The sequence below is a fragment of the Arvicola amphibius genome, chromosome X (genome assembly GCF_903992535.2).
Source record: "Arvicola amphibius chromosome X, mArvAmp1.2, whole genome shotgun sequence".
Lineage (NCBI taxonomy): Eukaryota > Metazoa > Chordata > Mammalia > Rodentia > Cricetidae > Arvicola > Arvicola amphibius.
The window spans coordinates 115,300,375-115,316,319 of NC_052065.1; the positions used below are offsets into that span (position 1 = coordinate 115,300,375).

Sequence of the window (15,945 nt, forward strand, 5' to 3'; positions counted from 1 at the left end):
AGAATCTGAGACACTAGGTAGCATGGTTTAGTGGTAGATGCGCCTCTATTAACGTCTGCCTTTCTGTGGAGACAGAGGCTTTCCCTGAACCTGAAGCTCCTTGATTGGCTACACTGGTTGGCCAGCAAACCTCTGGGATCTGCCTGCTTCTGGTCAGGTCACACAACATCTAGCTTTCATGGGGTACTGGTCCTCGGGCTTGCATGGCAAGCATGTTACCCACAGAACCTAGCCCACTGTTTCTTTTTGACATTTTGAAATGTTGGGAATCCTCATCAAGTTGCATTCTACTATTTATTTTTGATTTTTATCTCTGGTTGGTCTGAGTCATTCTTGCTCCTTTAAATCAGGTAAGCTCTCAAGAAGGGTAAGTGGGTCAACAGTATGAAATACAGCATAGAGATAAAGTAAGGGATAAAAATCCAGTGTTTCCATTGGATTTAGCATCTAGATAGAAATGTCTCAGAAGGATTCACCACAGATTTAATCTCAGCACCTCTCACACTGAGGTACTCCAGAAGAGGAGAGCACACTTGGAGCTCGGCGGGAGGTGAGTGAGGCTGTGAGCTCAGGAAGCGCTGGGACCTGACTAAAGGGTAGGCATGTGGTAAGTGGTAAAGAAGAATTGCAAGCAGTAATGAAGCAGCGGGGTTCTCAACGTGTGGGTCGGGATCCCTTTGGGAGTCACCCCCCCCCCCTTTCGCAGGGGTCGTCTAAGATGGCCAGAAAACAGATAGCTACATTACAATTGATAACAGTAGCAAAATTACAGGTACAAAGTTGCGACAAAAATAATGTTAGGGTTGGGGGTCAGCACACCATGAGGAGATGTATTAAAGGGTGACAGCATTAGGAAGGCTGAGAATCAGTTCTATTTATAGAGCAAGCATTTAGGAGGGGGACTGGACGGTGACTAAGACACTGAGATGAATACTAGGATCTTAGTGCTGAGGGCGACTTTGAATATACTAGGTAGGCATGAGGAAGTAGTGGGGCTTTTCATCAAGGCCTTATAATAAATTAGGCTTGGTGGGCCCTAAAGACGATAAGGTGTTCAAGCTATATCAACTGCCTGCTTTCCGTCATACCTTTACAAAACAAGTTCTCACTGTTGATAAAAATGGCAGAATTGCCACACTTTCAGCAAAGAATTAAGAAAGAGATGCCCGAGTTTTTGTACACGACTAAACTGAGTATCTCTCTTTAAACAAAATTTCCATTTCTCAAAAGCAAATAAAAAGCCAGTCTGATTTAAGCTTCATGGGAGTGTTATTTTTGAACTCAATTCTAAAGCAGATTCATGCCCAGAAGCCACTCATTTACTGGCATTAATTGCCCTGTCAGCCTTCCTTAGTACAAAGATGAAGAACTAAATGATTGGGCCTTTGGGTAAATGCTGCCTTCTTACTCTGTGGCTCTTCCAACTCAGAACAGAGGAATCATGGCTGCAGGAAGAGAAAGGTAAAAACGTTTTTGAGACATTTACTTATTTCTTTTACGAAAGAATATGAAGTTACAATCTCTTTAAGACATGCACCGACATGCATTCAAAGACTGCTTAATAATGTGGTCTCTGTGTTAAAGAAAAACAAAAATCAGGACACTTGTGCTCTCCTTTGGAGACTTAGAAACTCGACTCTTAAACTGAACATCTATTGTATCCACCCTGGACATCACAGGTTATGAACCATCCAGTTAGCTTAGACTTGATGAAAATAATGAAAGTCTAGCACAGGCTGCTCACGTAATACATGAATGATTAAATCAGCAGGACTCTGCCTTTTTAGTTTTAATGCTCGCAATGCCTACATTCAGGGGTTGTTTTTACATGATAAAGGAACTACTAGGGATGTGCCTCTTTCTATAATCTGAACACAAAATGCAGGAAGAAAGGGGCAAAAGGGACATCGCATACATGAGGACAGTGGAACTAAAAGTAAGACATAAGGTTTAATGACATTGCTATGCATAAAACCAAAATCCAGGAATGGCCATGTGAGTTGTCAAGAAAGGGCCTACAAAAGACTTTTCTTCTTTATTCCCCAATTCTCTTTGAAACAAAATACTCATTTCTAAATAGTTTTGGATGCTGGTCTCCTAGGTTTCTTAGTGGTCTGAAAAGATGTATCCTGTTAACAACTCAGTTAAAAGCCCAGAAGGCGCTAAGATCATTTTTCACTAGCAAAAGTGGCCAAGGGGACCTGTCAAGCCAAATTCTAAAGCCCTCTGCTGATTCTAAAGCCCTCTCAGTTATGAGCAAGTCACACTAAATAGAATTCGGGTCCCTGGCAGCATGTGATTCATGATGAACTCACTCCTATTTACATAGAGGATGAAATATTTGTCTGAAGACACACGTTAAAGGTTCCTATTTGTCTTGATGAGGCAAGTTCATTTGCTCTATGGTCTAAACAGCTAGATGGATTTTCAAACCAACAACTCAAATCTGAGCGATACAGCAGCAGCTTCCTTGACAGTCCATGCAGTATACTAGGACTCTAGGAGAAACATTAATAAGGCTTGAGTCACGTTGAGGGATAGCTCGTAATCATTTAAAATATGGATCTGGAGAAAAAGTGGATTAGTGGTGTTAAATTTGACCTGAATACTATAGACATGTAAAGTAAGGCTAGAGAGAAGCCTATTCTTCACCAGCAAGCTGGATTCTCTAGATCATTTCTATTGGGTTAGATGACTACAGGGCTACAAGTAGCCTGACTTAGTCTCAACATTCCTTGCCCTTCCAAGGAACTGAATTGCACCTCACTGTATACCATAGTATAGAAGGTGACTAGCAGCTGGTAAAATGATGTGGGACTACCCGGCAGCAATGGGGCCTGCTTAGCATTAGGCTCATTCTCAAGGCGAGGGCTTCAAGTGGGCTCAGACCATACTCAGTCTCCGCCATCACTATTGTGTGTATCAGTTATAAAAAGAAAAGCCCACAAAAGACAGTGGTGAGCTCTTCGGGTTGGGCACCTCCTTCTGTACGACCACACTTGAATTCCCTGCCACACGGCATTAGGCACACTGCACCACTTGTACTGTAGCCGGCACACAAACATCTACTGCTCTGTACATAAAATTCAGCCTCTCCCAGTAACAGAGCAACTTTCCGTTTCTCTTTCTAGGTGAAGTTCTGTATCTACAGCCAAGAAGCCCTTAGGTATTCTTTGGAAAAAGAAGACACTCGGAAACACTGTGGCTTAAATAGGTGAAACCAAACAACAACAACAGAAAGAAAGAAAAAGCAGGCTAGTACTTGGGTTGGGAGGGAAGAGAGTGCAGCTTTTGCAGTGTATGATCTCCTTTACTACAGGCATGTCTGGAGGAATTGGCGGAGGCACTATTCCCAAACCAGGCATCAGTGGAGTTATCGGTGGTATTCCAGTCATCATTCCAAGGGCAGGGTCAAAGTCTGAAAAAGGAGACAAACAAACAAACAAACAAACAAATAAATGATAGCAGACAAGGTCAAATGGAGGCAGAATGTTATAAATATCAAGTCAAAAGGTCTTTGTTAGACAAAGGCAAAACAAACAAATGCCTCTTTCTGGTTAACATTCTCAGTCTTAATTACCATGTATCTGTACACTTTTCTTTCACGATGTAGGAGTTGTTTTGTTTGATCCCAGACTATGTAAATAGTCTTTACATGTCTGTTTGATATTCAGCATCTTCTATAACATTGCTCTGCCTTGTGTAATCCATCAGTTTCCAGTACACATCTTTGGCTCCATTCTTGTTGTTCCTTGTACCTTTTCTGCCTTTTTAGAGTATAGTGATAACAGTATACACTTTGTGGGGATGGGGCAGACTTAGGTTCTCCTTTCTGTCATTCAGCTGCAATGTGGTTTATATCTCCTACCTTCCAGGGAGCCATGAGGCGTAAAGAGAATGAAGAATGAAATGTGCTGAGCATAACGCACAACACGAAGTGGCTCAACAAACAACTACTCTGTGTGTCTTTGTCCATGCTGTTTTCCCTGGCTGGAAGGGTCTGAAGCTCTCTGAATTTTCCCTGTGCTTCAAAGCCTAAGTCTTACACACTTGAAGCGTCCTTTGTAGATTATTCTGGTGCATCCTTAATTCTGTGTCTAAAATCTGTTCAAACTTTTTGCCACTGAATTTTATTTTACTTTCCATTGCTTTTGTTTTTACAAAAAGGTATGACTCTAGGAAGTATGGCAGCACCTGCACTGCCTGGTTGTGTGTCAACTCAACACAAGCTAGAGCCATCAGAGAAAAGGAGCCTCAGTTGAGGAGATGCCTCCATCGGATTCAGCTGTGAGGCATTTTCTCAATTAGTGATCAATGGGGACGGCCAGACCATGGTGGGTGGGGCCACCCCTGGGCTAGTGGTCCTGGGTTCTACAAGAAAGCAGGCTGAGAAAGCCAGAGGATGCAAGCCAGTAAATAGCTCCCCTCTATGGCCTCTGCATCAGCTCCTGCTTCCAGGATCCTGCCCTGTTTGAGTTCCTCTCCTATCTTCCTTTAGTGATGAACAGCAATGTTGAAGTATAAGCCAAATAAACCTTTCCTCTTCAACTTGCTTTTTGGTTATGTTTCATCGCAGCAATAGAAGCCCTAAGACAGTACCCAAACAATTTTTGTGAGGTTTATATATGTGAATCTCAAATCAACAACATCAATATCATCATCATTCTGATGGCACACTCTCTTGTGATACATTGCAAAGACATACAACTTTGGCCCCTGGATTGATTTCTTTACCAGAATCTAGGAGGATTCCATAGGCATATGGCCTGAAGCTTCTAGAGGTATCTAGTTGATTCCATATACAGTATAGAAAATGGGACAGGACCCCTAAATGGGATAAATAGAAACGGGGGCCCATAGGGACCTAGAATGAAATTGGGATTCTGCACCCAGGTACAGTGTCAGTTCTGATCAGTCCCTGATATGGAAGAGGAATTTATAATTTTCAAGAAAGGTGCTTCTGGTGGGTAGAATAAACAGATCCTACTCTGGATTGGTACTGATCTTATGGCACTGACCTCCTAGCCAGTGTTCAGCACTAGAGAGACTTAGAAGATGGCAAAATAAGCCATCGAAAGCCTGGCATGACCCCCGAATGCAGTACAGGCTCAGAACAAGGGCTTCATTTGGATATAAGAGTAGTCCTAATTTCACTGTCTAAGTTGTTTTTGTAAAAAAAGTCTTGGAGATTTGTAAACAAAATTCTTTGAGAGAAGGGACTTCAAGTTTCTTTGACTTCCCATTACAATACTTACCTCAGTATAGCTATGCATACAGTGTACTGCAATCAAAGAGACACTGTGAAAGGTCGTGCTGGTGATGAAGGGACAGTTGCATTAGCAGTGGTGAACCCTACTCCCAAAGATTTCGTCATGCTAGCCACAGAGCTCGGTGGAATAATGTTTGTAAGGTTGTCCTTAAGGTGGCCCCAAGGATCTTGGGTGGTTCTTGAAGACGCTGGAGGAGGCAGATTTAAAGAGCAGAGAGACTCTGTGGTTCCAAAAGGGGCAGAACTTTAGTCCTACCATGCCAAGAATTGAAGGAACCCTGTGTCTGGGCAGACAGGTAAGTGAATACCACATGGACATTCCCTTATGCAAGGACAATCCAAGAAAGCTAGGTCATCCCCATCTTCTAATGTCTGTCTCCCTGAGGTGCTAATATCTTAGAGAGGTTTAGGAAGAAAAAAGTTTCTCTCAAGAGCTCTTTTATTTTATAGAAATACTTAGGTTCAACCCTCATAGGTTAACCTACTCAACATGCATGCACACCTGTATATAACTGTCTCCTGAGGTTCTCATAATTTTATTCTTTTGCACTCAATAGTATGTGACCTTGAGGAAAGTTTCTTAATGTCTCCATGCTTCCATTTTCTTTTTGGTAAACAATAGGGGCACATAACGAAATTCAGCTCAAACAATGAAAGAACAAATTAGGTATTAAGACCCCTGGCATAGATCACTTTTCTTTCTTCTGTGCCAGTTGTGAAACACATACTGATAAACTCACTAATTCAGTCATTCACTATTATAGTTCACAAACATTTATGATAAGCCTTCTTTAAGTCAGGCTCTACGCAGGGGCCAGGAAAGGTGTCTAATTTCCCTTTTCATCTTGGAGAACTTTAGGTCTCTGGCCCTCTGTCTTACTGTGCCTACAGCAAGTAAGAGCACCATGATTCAGAATGCCATTTGTGTGTTCGTAAAATCTGATTCTTTGTGCAGAAGATTTTGGAGACATTGCTAACATCATCTCACCCATTTAAAAACTACTAATTTTCTTTAGGAAGAGATCAGATTAGACTGTATGCCACCTAAACAATTCCATCTACTTCCCCAGCTATTGAAATGTTTGTCATCCTCTTATTGTTCTGCCTGTCTCCTCATTGGTATTCATATAGCTCTGTCACTCACAACTCTACCTTTCCACAGTTTACAGACACATCACTTCATTAAACAAGTTCTGCTGCTTCCACCGAGAAGGAAATGCCTGTCTTCATGTACTGTCTACTAATAGATGGAGACAAACAAATATATAGGATAATATAACTCCTGACTGATGAAGTCACCACTCTGCAGCTTGGTAGGATTACATTAATATTTTATGAATTCATTTAAAAGCAAATGTATTCATGACATACGGCTAAAGATAGAATAGATAACCTCCCTTTAATTCAACATGTCGAGTTCCATAGGCTAAACTGCCCAAGAGGGCTTGCTAGAGGGCATTTGTTCATGACATTTCAAAGACTCCCATCCCATTAATTATTTTGTTTACATTTAACCATTACGACACAAAATGGACCCAGATTTCCAATGCCACTGGGGAAAAGCAACAAGATCTAGGCCTTTATATGAGTATTACAGAATCTGAAAACTCAAAGAGAAATTTAAAATACATTGGGAGTAGAACAGAAAAGAAATTCCTTCTCCTTTTCTGGCTTCTAGCCTGGATTGAGGAGGACTGCCAACATATGTATTATTGCCACCTATTATTTGGAATTTCAACAACTGAAAGAGATTTGAAATCATACACAAAGGCTGTTAAAAGGGCAAAGTATTCCTCCAAAGTTCATTTGACAAAAATTTCACTGTTCAATTTTGCCTTTATTATTTCTTCTTTTGCCAATGATTTCCTACAGCCTTCTTGACTCGGCACAGCTTCTGCTGGGTAGGCCATAAAATATTGGTTTGTATACCTCCTTTTGAGTCATGCAATTTTCAAAGTCCCACCCTATTAGAAATTCTGCCAATTCTGAGCTAGTTGGGCAAGCTTTCTGCTCAGAGTAAGAGTTGTAGATCCATCACATTTCCAAGTAAATTTTCAGTGTAGACTTACTTTTCCTGCTACTTAGCAACTTTTATGGGTGGGGGTGAGAGCAGATAGCAGAAGCAGACAGTACCTTCTAGTTTTAAATCTCTCACATGGATCTCAGGTGCTAGGACCCACAGCTCTGCACTGACAACTGTTAGAACTCTCTGGTCCAGAGAGTTGGGATCTTCAGGCTTTGACAGTGGCCTACACAAAGCTCTTGGGTTCAGGGTATCCAAGGCCCTTAGCCCTTAAAGGCTGGTAGCTTTCTGGTACTCCTCTAATGATCGGAGCCCTCTGGTCCTCATCTTTGGCTTTTCTTTGCTGTCTCCGTTCTCTAGTGTTTCTGTTTTCATCACTCTGTGGAACTCTTCAGTTGCTATCCCATTGCTGCTGTTGCTGCTGCCGCCCTGTCCTCTCCTTTGCCTTTACTATTGATGAAGACTATTAGGTTAAAAAAACACGACTCAAGGGAATCCTTTATTGGGCTGAATGCTGAAACACCAGCATAGGAGGGTGTCTCCAGGCTTACTAGAAATGTGAGTCAAACAATCCATTTATATAACTGGAAAGGGGATGTGTCATGGAAGTTTGCATTAATTAAAGTACACTTTCATGGAAATGAAGGGCTGTGCTTGGGCCAATAGTGACACTAGCACTTAGGCAAATATGGAACCATGCTTATCCTAATCACAAGAGTCTCTCATTCAAGTTAATGAATGTGTCTGTACGAATTACAGGCCTTCTGCTGGGCATCTGTGGAAAGTGTGCCTCTTCCATCTTGGGTGGAAAAAAGCCTACTATAGGCTGTTTAAAACAAACTTGATAGGGATATTCCTCTCTGGACCAGAGTCGTGCTTAAGCAGCCAACATCGATAACTGCCTTGAAGTTTCTTCAAGTGTCCATGGAGTTTATGACGCAGCTAGTGTTGATAAGAGGGCACTTTGGCTGCTTGGTGGGTGGTTCTTTGCTCAAAGAAGCCACGGCACCAGATAAGGTCTAATAGCTGTCATTGTGAAGACAAATGTTCCTCCGCAATACCTTAACTTTGTAAAGGAAATGAAGATGAAAGGAGTGCTTGCAATAAGGGCTTATATTAACATCAACAGCACTTGAACATCACTCGACAGTGATCAAGCAGAATCCTATCTTGGTTCCCTAGAGAGCAGCAGTCTCTCTCTAATTTGTTATACATTGTCTAAATTTTGGTGTCAGGTCTTGTGCCAAGCATTGGCGAAATGAATACGACAAAATCGTATTCTAGTTTGGAAACAACCATGCAAACAGAATACTGCCATTAATTATTATCATTACCATCGTTATTGATTGGATGCTTATAATATCCTAGGTACCGTGTTAAGCATTTTCTATAATCTCACCCCCAAAAGGCAAAAAGAGTATCCAGTCTGGTTGGTGTGGGGTGTGATGGGTTAATAGAATCATTTATTTTTTTATTTTTTTTTATTTTTTTATTTTTTTATTTTTTAGTTTTTCGAGACAGGGTTTCTCTGTAGCTTTGGAGCCTGTCCTAGAACTAGCTCTTGTAGACCAGGCTGGTCTCGAACTCACAGAGATCCGCCTGCCTCTGCCTCCAGAGTGCTGGGACTAAAGGCGTGCGCCACCGCCGCCCGGCTCATTTATTTTTTTAAAGGACAAAACTAGAAAGGCATGAAACCCTCGCATTAGACTGACAATGAACTTTTTCAGAGTATTGTAATCATGTCTAAGATCCTACAGGGCAACTGTTGTCATGGCACTTTTGCTCTGTGGAAGAGCCTATTGGTATAAAGCTGGGTGACTGACACTCTTGGACTAGGCCTGTTTCTAAAATCCTAGAAATCTTAGAAGTTTCCCATCTTTAATGGAAACAAAGACATTACACATTTTATGGCATAATAGTTGATATTTTCTGATTCTGGTCCGGACTCCCTATACAGATCCTTTGCAAGATTTTTGTAGGCAGCTAATAGAAAGAAAGGATTCAGATTTCTAAGAGCAGCCTGGCTAAATTGTAAGATGATTCTGGACTCTCCTGGAATAATTATGAGACCTCATATAAGCACACATTCCCAAAGTTTGGCTTAATGCATACAAAATTCCACCAGCACCTACCATGCCTTTGTAGATCACTGGATATCTATTTCAGCCCATTAGGCAAGATGAGGTAGAATAAGGCCTGGTTCATGGACAATGGAAAATAAGCTAGCAGACTGGCTTGGGTTTCTTTTGTTAAAAAATTGTGGGTGTATGCATGTACATTTGCATACATTTATGTGGGGCATACTATGATGCATATGACGAAATCAGAGGACAACTTTGTGGAGTCAGTTCTTTCCTTCCAGAACATGGTTCGGGGTATTGAACTTAGGTTAGGATTATGTGGCAAATGCCTTATACTCACTGTCTTAGTTTGGTTTTCTATTGCTGTGAAGAGACACCATGACCATGACAACTCTTAGAAAGGAAATATTTAGTTGGGACTGGCTTATGATTTCATAGGCTTAGTGAATTATTGTCATGGTGGGAAGTAAGGTAGCATGTAGGCAGACATGGTACTGGAGAAGGAGCTGAAAGTTCTACCTCTTGATCCTCAGGCAGCAGAAGCAAAGACCATATACTGAGCATAGATTGAGCACATATGACACCTCAAAGCTCACCCCCACAGTGATACACTTCCTCTAACGAGGCCACACCTACTCCAACAAGGACACACCTAACAACCAATCCCTATGGATTGAGCATTCAAACACGTGAGTCTATGGGGACCATATGTATTCAAATCACCACACTCACTGAGCAATCTTTTCATTCTTACATTTTGTTTTGGTCCCACATATCCTATTATGGGATTTCACTCTTATAGTTGAAGGTTTATGAACATCTACCCTTCTAGCCATCTTTCCTCTAGTCCTTCCAATTCAATTGCATTGTGTGCTTGTCTTTCTAGAAAATTTGATGCCTTACAAATTATGCTCTCAACTCTCAATCAAGGATGTTTTGCACACCTTTGGAGAACTAATGAGAACATTTCCTATTCTATACACCGTTTCTAAATATCTGGGCTTTAGAGATGCATAAAATATTATGTATGCATATATGTTTAATATCGCTAACTTCTGAATTTGCCAAGAAAAGATATGTGGGAAAAAATAACAGGGAATCTAAGTGATTCATATAGCTCATAGGGAATAGAACATTTTAAAACACACTTTAAGAAACCGATACTCTAGAAATAAAAAACATTCTTTTCAGTCAATCAAATTCAGCTTCACAAAAACTCATTATATTTTTCAGTTTTATATTTTGCAGCAGACTAGTGAAAGTAGTATTCACTAGTCTGGGGCTATGTACCAGTTCTCTGAAACCACTCAAGCATTTCACTTATTATGAACCCCTACATATTGCACAAGGCAATAGAGCAGAACACCCAATAATCTCCTCTGGCCTCTGTACAGCACAAAGGCATGTGCACCCCCTATATATGTGCACCCTAATTTTCATATACCACAAAGACATATACATGCACACATACATACACATAAATGTTTCCTTTTCCTCAAGGACTGGAATATTGGTGTATTTTATCTTTATAACTGATCAGGTCCCTCATTCCTGTCTTTTTTTTTTTTTCATTCGGTTTGCCTGTTCAGTTTTTTTCTCAACTTTGGAGACAGTGCAGTTCTAGGATTTATATATATGACTTTTAATTAACCTTCTTGCACTGTCTTCTCTTTCCATTCTTATTTATATTTTCCCAGGTGATGATTCCCTTTATTTGTAGAAGACTTATTTTTCTTATACTGTCATTTTTTTCACAAGCTGGGTCAACGTCTTTGTGGAAGAAGGTGATCTACTCGAACTCAGTAGTTCACTACTATCTCTAGACTACCTTCTCTTGCTTAATTTCTGATTATGGCCACTGTTTCCCCCTGTCCAGTTCTCTGTCCCCAACATGCTCCTAGTTAACTCTGATGCAAAAGTCACCTCTTTTGTGAACCTTCCCAGACCAGCACTGTTTATCTAGTTGTGTACAATATTTTACTCTGACTCTACATTGTAAAACAGTCGTATTTATTTTTTTGCCCCTACCAATGGAGTCTGATCTGAAGGCAAGGACTGAACCCTTTGAATCTCTACTTTGACTGAGTTCAGTGTCTGATTTAATAAATGAATGCAGAAGTGAAAAAACAAACTAATAAAATGGATGGGAAGTTTTTGAGCTATTGCCAATCAAGAGACAGCTTATACCTGCAAACACATTTTATTGGGGGAGGAGAAAATGTGATTCTGCCAACTTCAGAGCGGGGATCTTTGAGTTCACCTGCTTTCTCTCTAGGGCTCATAATAGTACTTTGCATATAGCAGGCTTTAGTAAATATTTCTTCTATGAGTGAATAAATAAACGGTATCACTACAATCCTTCCTAATGGTTTCCAGTAGGAAGTCTCTAAAAAAATATGTTTTTTTCTTATGATTGCTTGTGCATTTATGTATTTCAGTGAGTTAAGACCATCATCTTTTATTTCTTTGGTTTTTCGAGGCAGGGTGTCTCTGTGTAGCCTTCACTGTCCTGGAACTCACTCCGTAGACCAGGCTGGTCTCAAATTTACCGAGATCAACCTGCCTCTGCCTCCTGAGTTCGGGGATTAAAGGCATGTAAGACCATGATCTTTATTTTGAAGTTTCTGAAGCTCATGATCTTTGGGTATTTTTCTAAAGGTTATAAATAGTTTAGAACACTTCGGTATGAAAACGGTGCCATAGCATTTATCTACACATATTGTGACGTTAAATTACTATCTGTTCTTATGGAGCAGTCCTTGGGACGTTTGTCTAGGCTTCAACTTTGGTGGTTGTCTCTCAATACTCAACTTCTACAGTGCCATCTACATTTTGTCCCCTATGCCCTAGTTAATTTTGATATTCTCATCGGCTCCCAAGTCAATCATGATGTGGTTGTTTCTGAGGAAAAATATGACAGTACATGGATCATACAGTTGGGTACCTCTTTATTTATACAGGCAAATAACTACACATTTTAAATATTTTCCATTATATTCTATAGAACCTCAGCCATGCCTAACCCAAATGATGACAACTTGTTTTCCCTGATGTCCCTGCCAGCTACTGTGAAACCGTGGGAACACACATGGCCTCCCGGAGAATAACTAACCATCTCTAGGTGTAAATATATTTCATGAGGTATCTTAGGATTACCATTACCGGAAGGATTCTGAGTTTGTTTTGGAGAAATATTAATTCTATATGGAACACTGTCATTTGTATCATTGGCTTTTGGTAAAGTAATCTTTCCCAGGATCTCACCCCATTTGTCACTGAAAGCATCCTGTATCTGTTGGAGATGTAAACATTAATACAAAGCTAAGTCCAGTCTTCTTTCAGGGCCTGTCAGAAATGGAACCAGCCATGAGACAGGCAATCCCATTCTTCTTTTTGTTTCTCTTATAGTTAACCCAGTAATTTCAAGGATAACTGTCTTTTTTAGGAAGACAATACCCAAGGTGGGGCTTGAACTTGCTCTGGGAGTAAGATCCATGTCCCACACTTTCCATTCTTTCCAATATTGAGTCCTTGCAAAGAAGATGTCATAATGAAATTCTTCTCCTACTTTCATACTTCATAGATCATTATGAAGCTGCTAAAACTATTTGAATTAAGATGGAAATACTAAGCAGAGGCAAATAATAATCACTGAGTAATTTTCAGTTGGTTCATCCTTGATTCTATCTGGCATGACTGAACTAGAACACTGTTTTTTTTTTTTTTTTTTTCACCAGAAGCTCTGGCATTTCTGGTTGACTCTTTCTTGGGACAAATAAAGAGACTTTTTGGAATGCTTTGGCAAAACAAACACTGTTGCAGAAAACAGGTGTTAAGAAGGGATCCTGACCTGTCATCCCTGTAAATTAATTTTACTGAAAAGCAGCTGCACAAAACAGCATGACAGATGAAAGGCAGATCCACTCCAAACCTGAGATGGCCTATTTCTGCTCTCCACTTGAAGAATATAATTATGTCAGTCATTGTCTTCAATGACAAGTATGTATCCATCAACATCCATGACAGTAGAGATTTGAACTCTCAGGAGGATGTCAAGAAAGCTTATGTATTATCTGATTTTTATCTATGACGAAGTGTATTCTATTACCATAGAAAGGCCAGAGGAGACAGGCTAAACCACAGCCTACTGGCTCAGCAGGAAAATGCCTGAGTGGAAGAAAAGTAGATGAATTCCTAAACCATTAATAAGGGTACTTAAGAGAACAGTTCCATAAGAGTCATTTTATTTAGCGTATAAATAGTTGCAAAAATACAGTGGTTTTCATTATAACATTTCCATACATGTAATTAAGGACAGTGATTTTACCACAGTTTCTATCACTTTCCCCTCTCACTGGTCAGCTTTCTAGAGGGTTGGGCAAAAATTACATATGTTAACTAGTAACTATTCTATGAAAGAAACTGAGCTGCAGAAAAAGAGGGAGGTTAAATGATGTAGTCCTGGCTGAAGACTGAAGAGGCCAGAGATTCCTAGAGAGTAAGTAGTAAAAACACACATTAAGATGCTAAAGTGGTAGGATTCCAATGTGCTTGGACAACAGTATGAGATATGCTCACTCAGAAAAGTGAATTTGCAACTGCTGGCTGAATTCTGATTTGTCTACTTGTATTTCAAATGGCCTCTAGCTTATTGGATGGTGCTGCCCATGTTAATTATGGGTATTTTCTCCTCAGTAGCTCTCCTGTATGTCAATCATCTCTGTGAAAACCATCACAGATGTATCCAGTGGTATGCTCTGCTAATCACTTAGACATCTGTCAATCCAATCCAGTATACAACTCAATCCAATCCAGTACACATGGCAGTCCAATCTAGGACACATCTCTCATTCCAATCCAGTACACATCTCAGTCCAACCTAGTACACATCTCAGACGAGTCCAGTACACTTTACTGAGTCCAATCCAGTACACATCTCAGACCAATCCAGTACACACCTCTCAGTAAAATACAGTACACATCTCTCAATCCAATCCAGTACACAACTCTCAGTCCAATCAAGTACCCATCTCAGTCTAATCTAGCACACATCTTAGTCCAATCCAGTACACATTTCAGTGCCATCCAGTACACATCTCTCGGACCAATCCATTACACATCTCAGTCCATTCTAGTACACATCTCTCAGTCCAATCTAGTACACATTTCTCAGTCCAATCTAGTACAAATCTCTCAGTCCAATCCAGCACAAATCTTGGTTCAATCCAGTATATATCTCTCAGTCCAATCTAGTAAACATATCGGTGCAATCCAGTAGACATGTCAATCCACTCCAGTACACATCTCTCAGTCCAATCGAGTACACGTCTCAGTCGCTCAGTACAATCCACCACACATCTCAGTCGAATCCAGTACACATGTCTCAGTCCAATCCAGTACACATCTCTCAATCCAATCCAGTATATAGCTCATTCCAATCCACTACACATCTCTCAGTCCAATTCATTAAAAATCTCAGTCCAATCCAGTACACATCTCAGTCCAATTCAGTACACATCAGTCAAACCCACTACGCATCTCTCAGTCCAATCCAGTACACAACTCTTAGTCCAATATAGTACACCTCAGTCCAATCCAGTACACATCTCAGTCCAATCAAGTATCCAACTCAGTCCAATCCAGTACAGATCTCTCAGTCCTATGCAGTACACATCTCTCAGTCCAATCTAGTACATATCTCTCAGTCCAATCAAGTAACATCACTCAGTCCAATCTAGTACAAATCTCTCAGTCCAATTCAGTACATATCTCATTCCAATCCATTACACATCTCTCAGTCCAATCTAGTACACAACTCAGTCCAATCCAGTACACATCTCAGTCCTATGCAGTACACATCTCTCGGTCCAATCCAGCACACATCTCTCAGTCCAAACCAGTACACATCTCAGTCCAATCTAATACACATCTCAAAGTCCAATAAAGTACACATCTCAGTCAAATCTAGTACACATCTCTCAGTCCAGTCTAGAACACAGGTCTCAGCCCAATCTAGTACACATCTGTCAGTCCAATTCAGAACACATCTCAGTCCATTCCAGTACATATCTCAGTCCAGTCCAGTACACACCTCTGAGACTAATCCCGTACACATCTCTCAGTTTAATGGAGTACACATCTCTCAGTCCAATCCAGTACACATCACTCAAAACAATGTGTTACACATCACAGCCCACACCAGTACACATCTCTCAGTCCAATTCAGTACACATCTTTCTGGTCAAATCCAGGACACATCTCAGTCCAATCCAGTAAACATCTCTCAGTCCAATCCAGAACATATCTCAATCCATTCCAGTTCATATCTCAGTCCAATCCAGTACACACCTCTCAGTCCAATCTAGTACACATCTCTCAGTCCAATCCAGTACACATCTATCAGTCCAATCCAGTACACATCTATCAGTCCAATCCAGTATACATCGCTCAATGCAATACATGTTAAGAATTTTCCTTACCTGAGCTTGTGCAGGTCTCAGTGATGCAGTCAGCACTTTAATGAGTTCATGTGTGCTATTGTTCTGTCATTTCTAGTAAGCACGTGGCCATCC

General features: G+C 40.6%; 1 protein-coding gene across 8 annotated transcripts in view; it reads right to left on the reverse strand.

Moving 5' to 3' along the window:
* Positions 1 to 15,945, reverse strand: part of Enox2 (ecto-NOX disulfide-thiol exchanger 2) — a 281,277-nt gene that overhangs the window by 60,703 nt on the left and 204,629 nt on the right. For all 8 annotated transcript variants that reach the window (XM_038316243.2, XM_038316241.2, XM_038316238.2 and 5 more), the window contains one exon: positions 3,263 to 3,418. In XM_038316243.2, the coding sequence (XP_038172171.1) occupies positions 3,263 to 3,418 (156 nt within the window). The remainder of the gene's footprint in view (positions 1 to 3,262; positions 3,419 to 15,945) is intronic.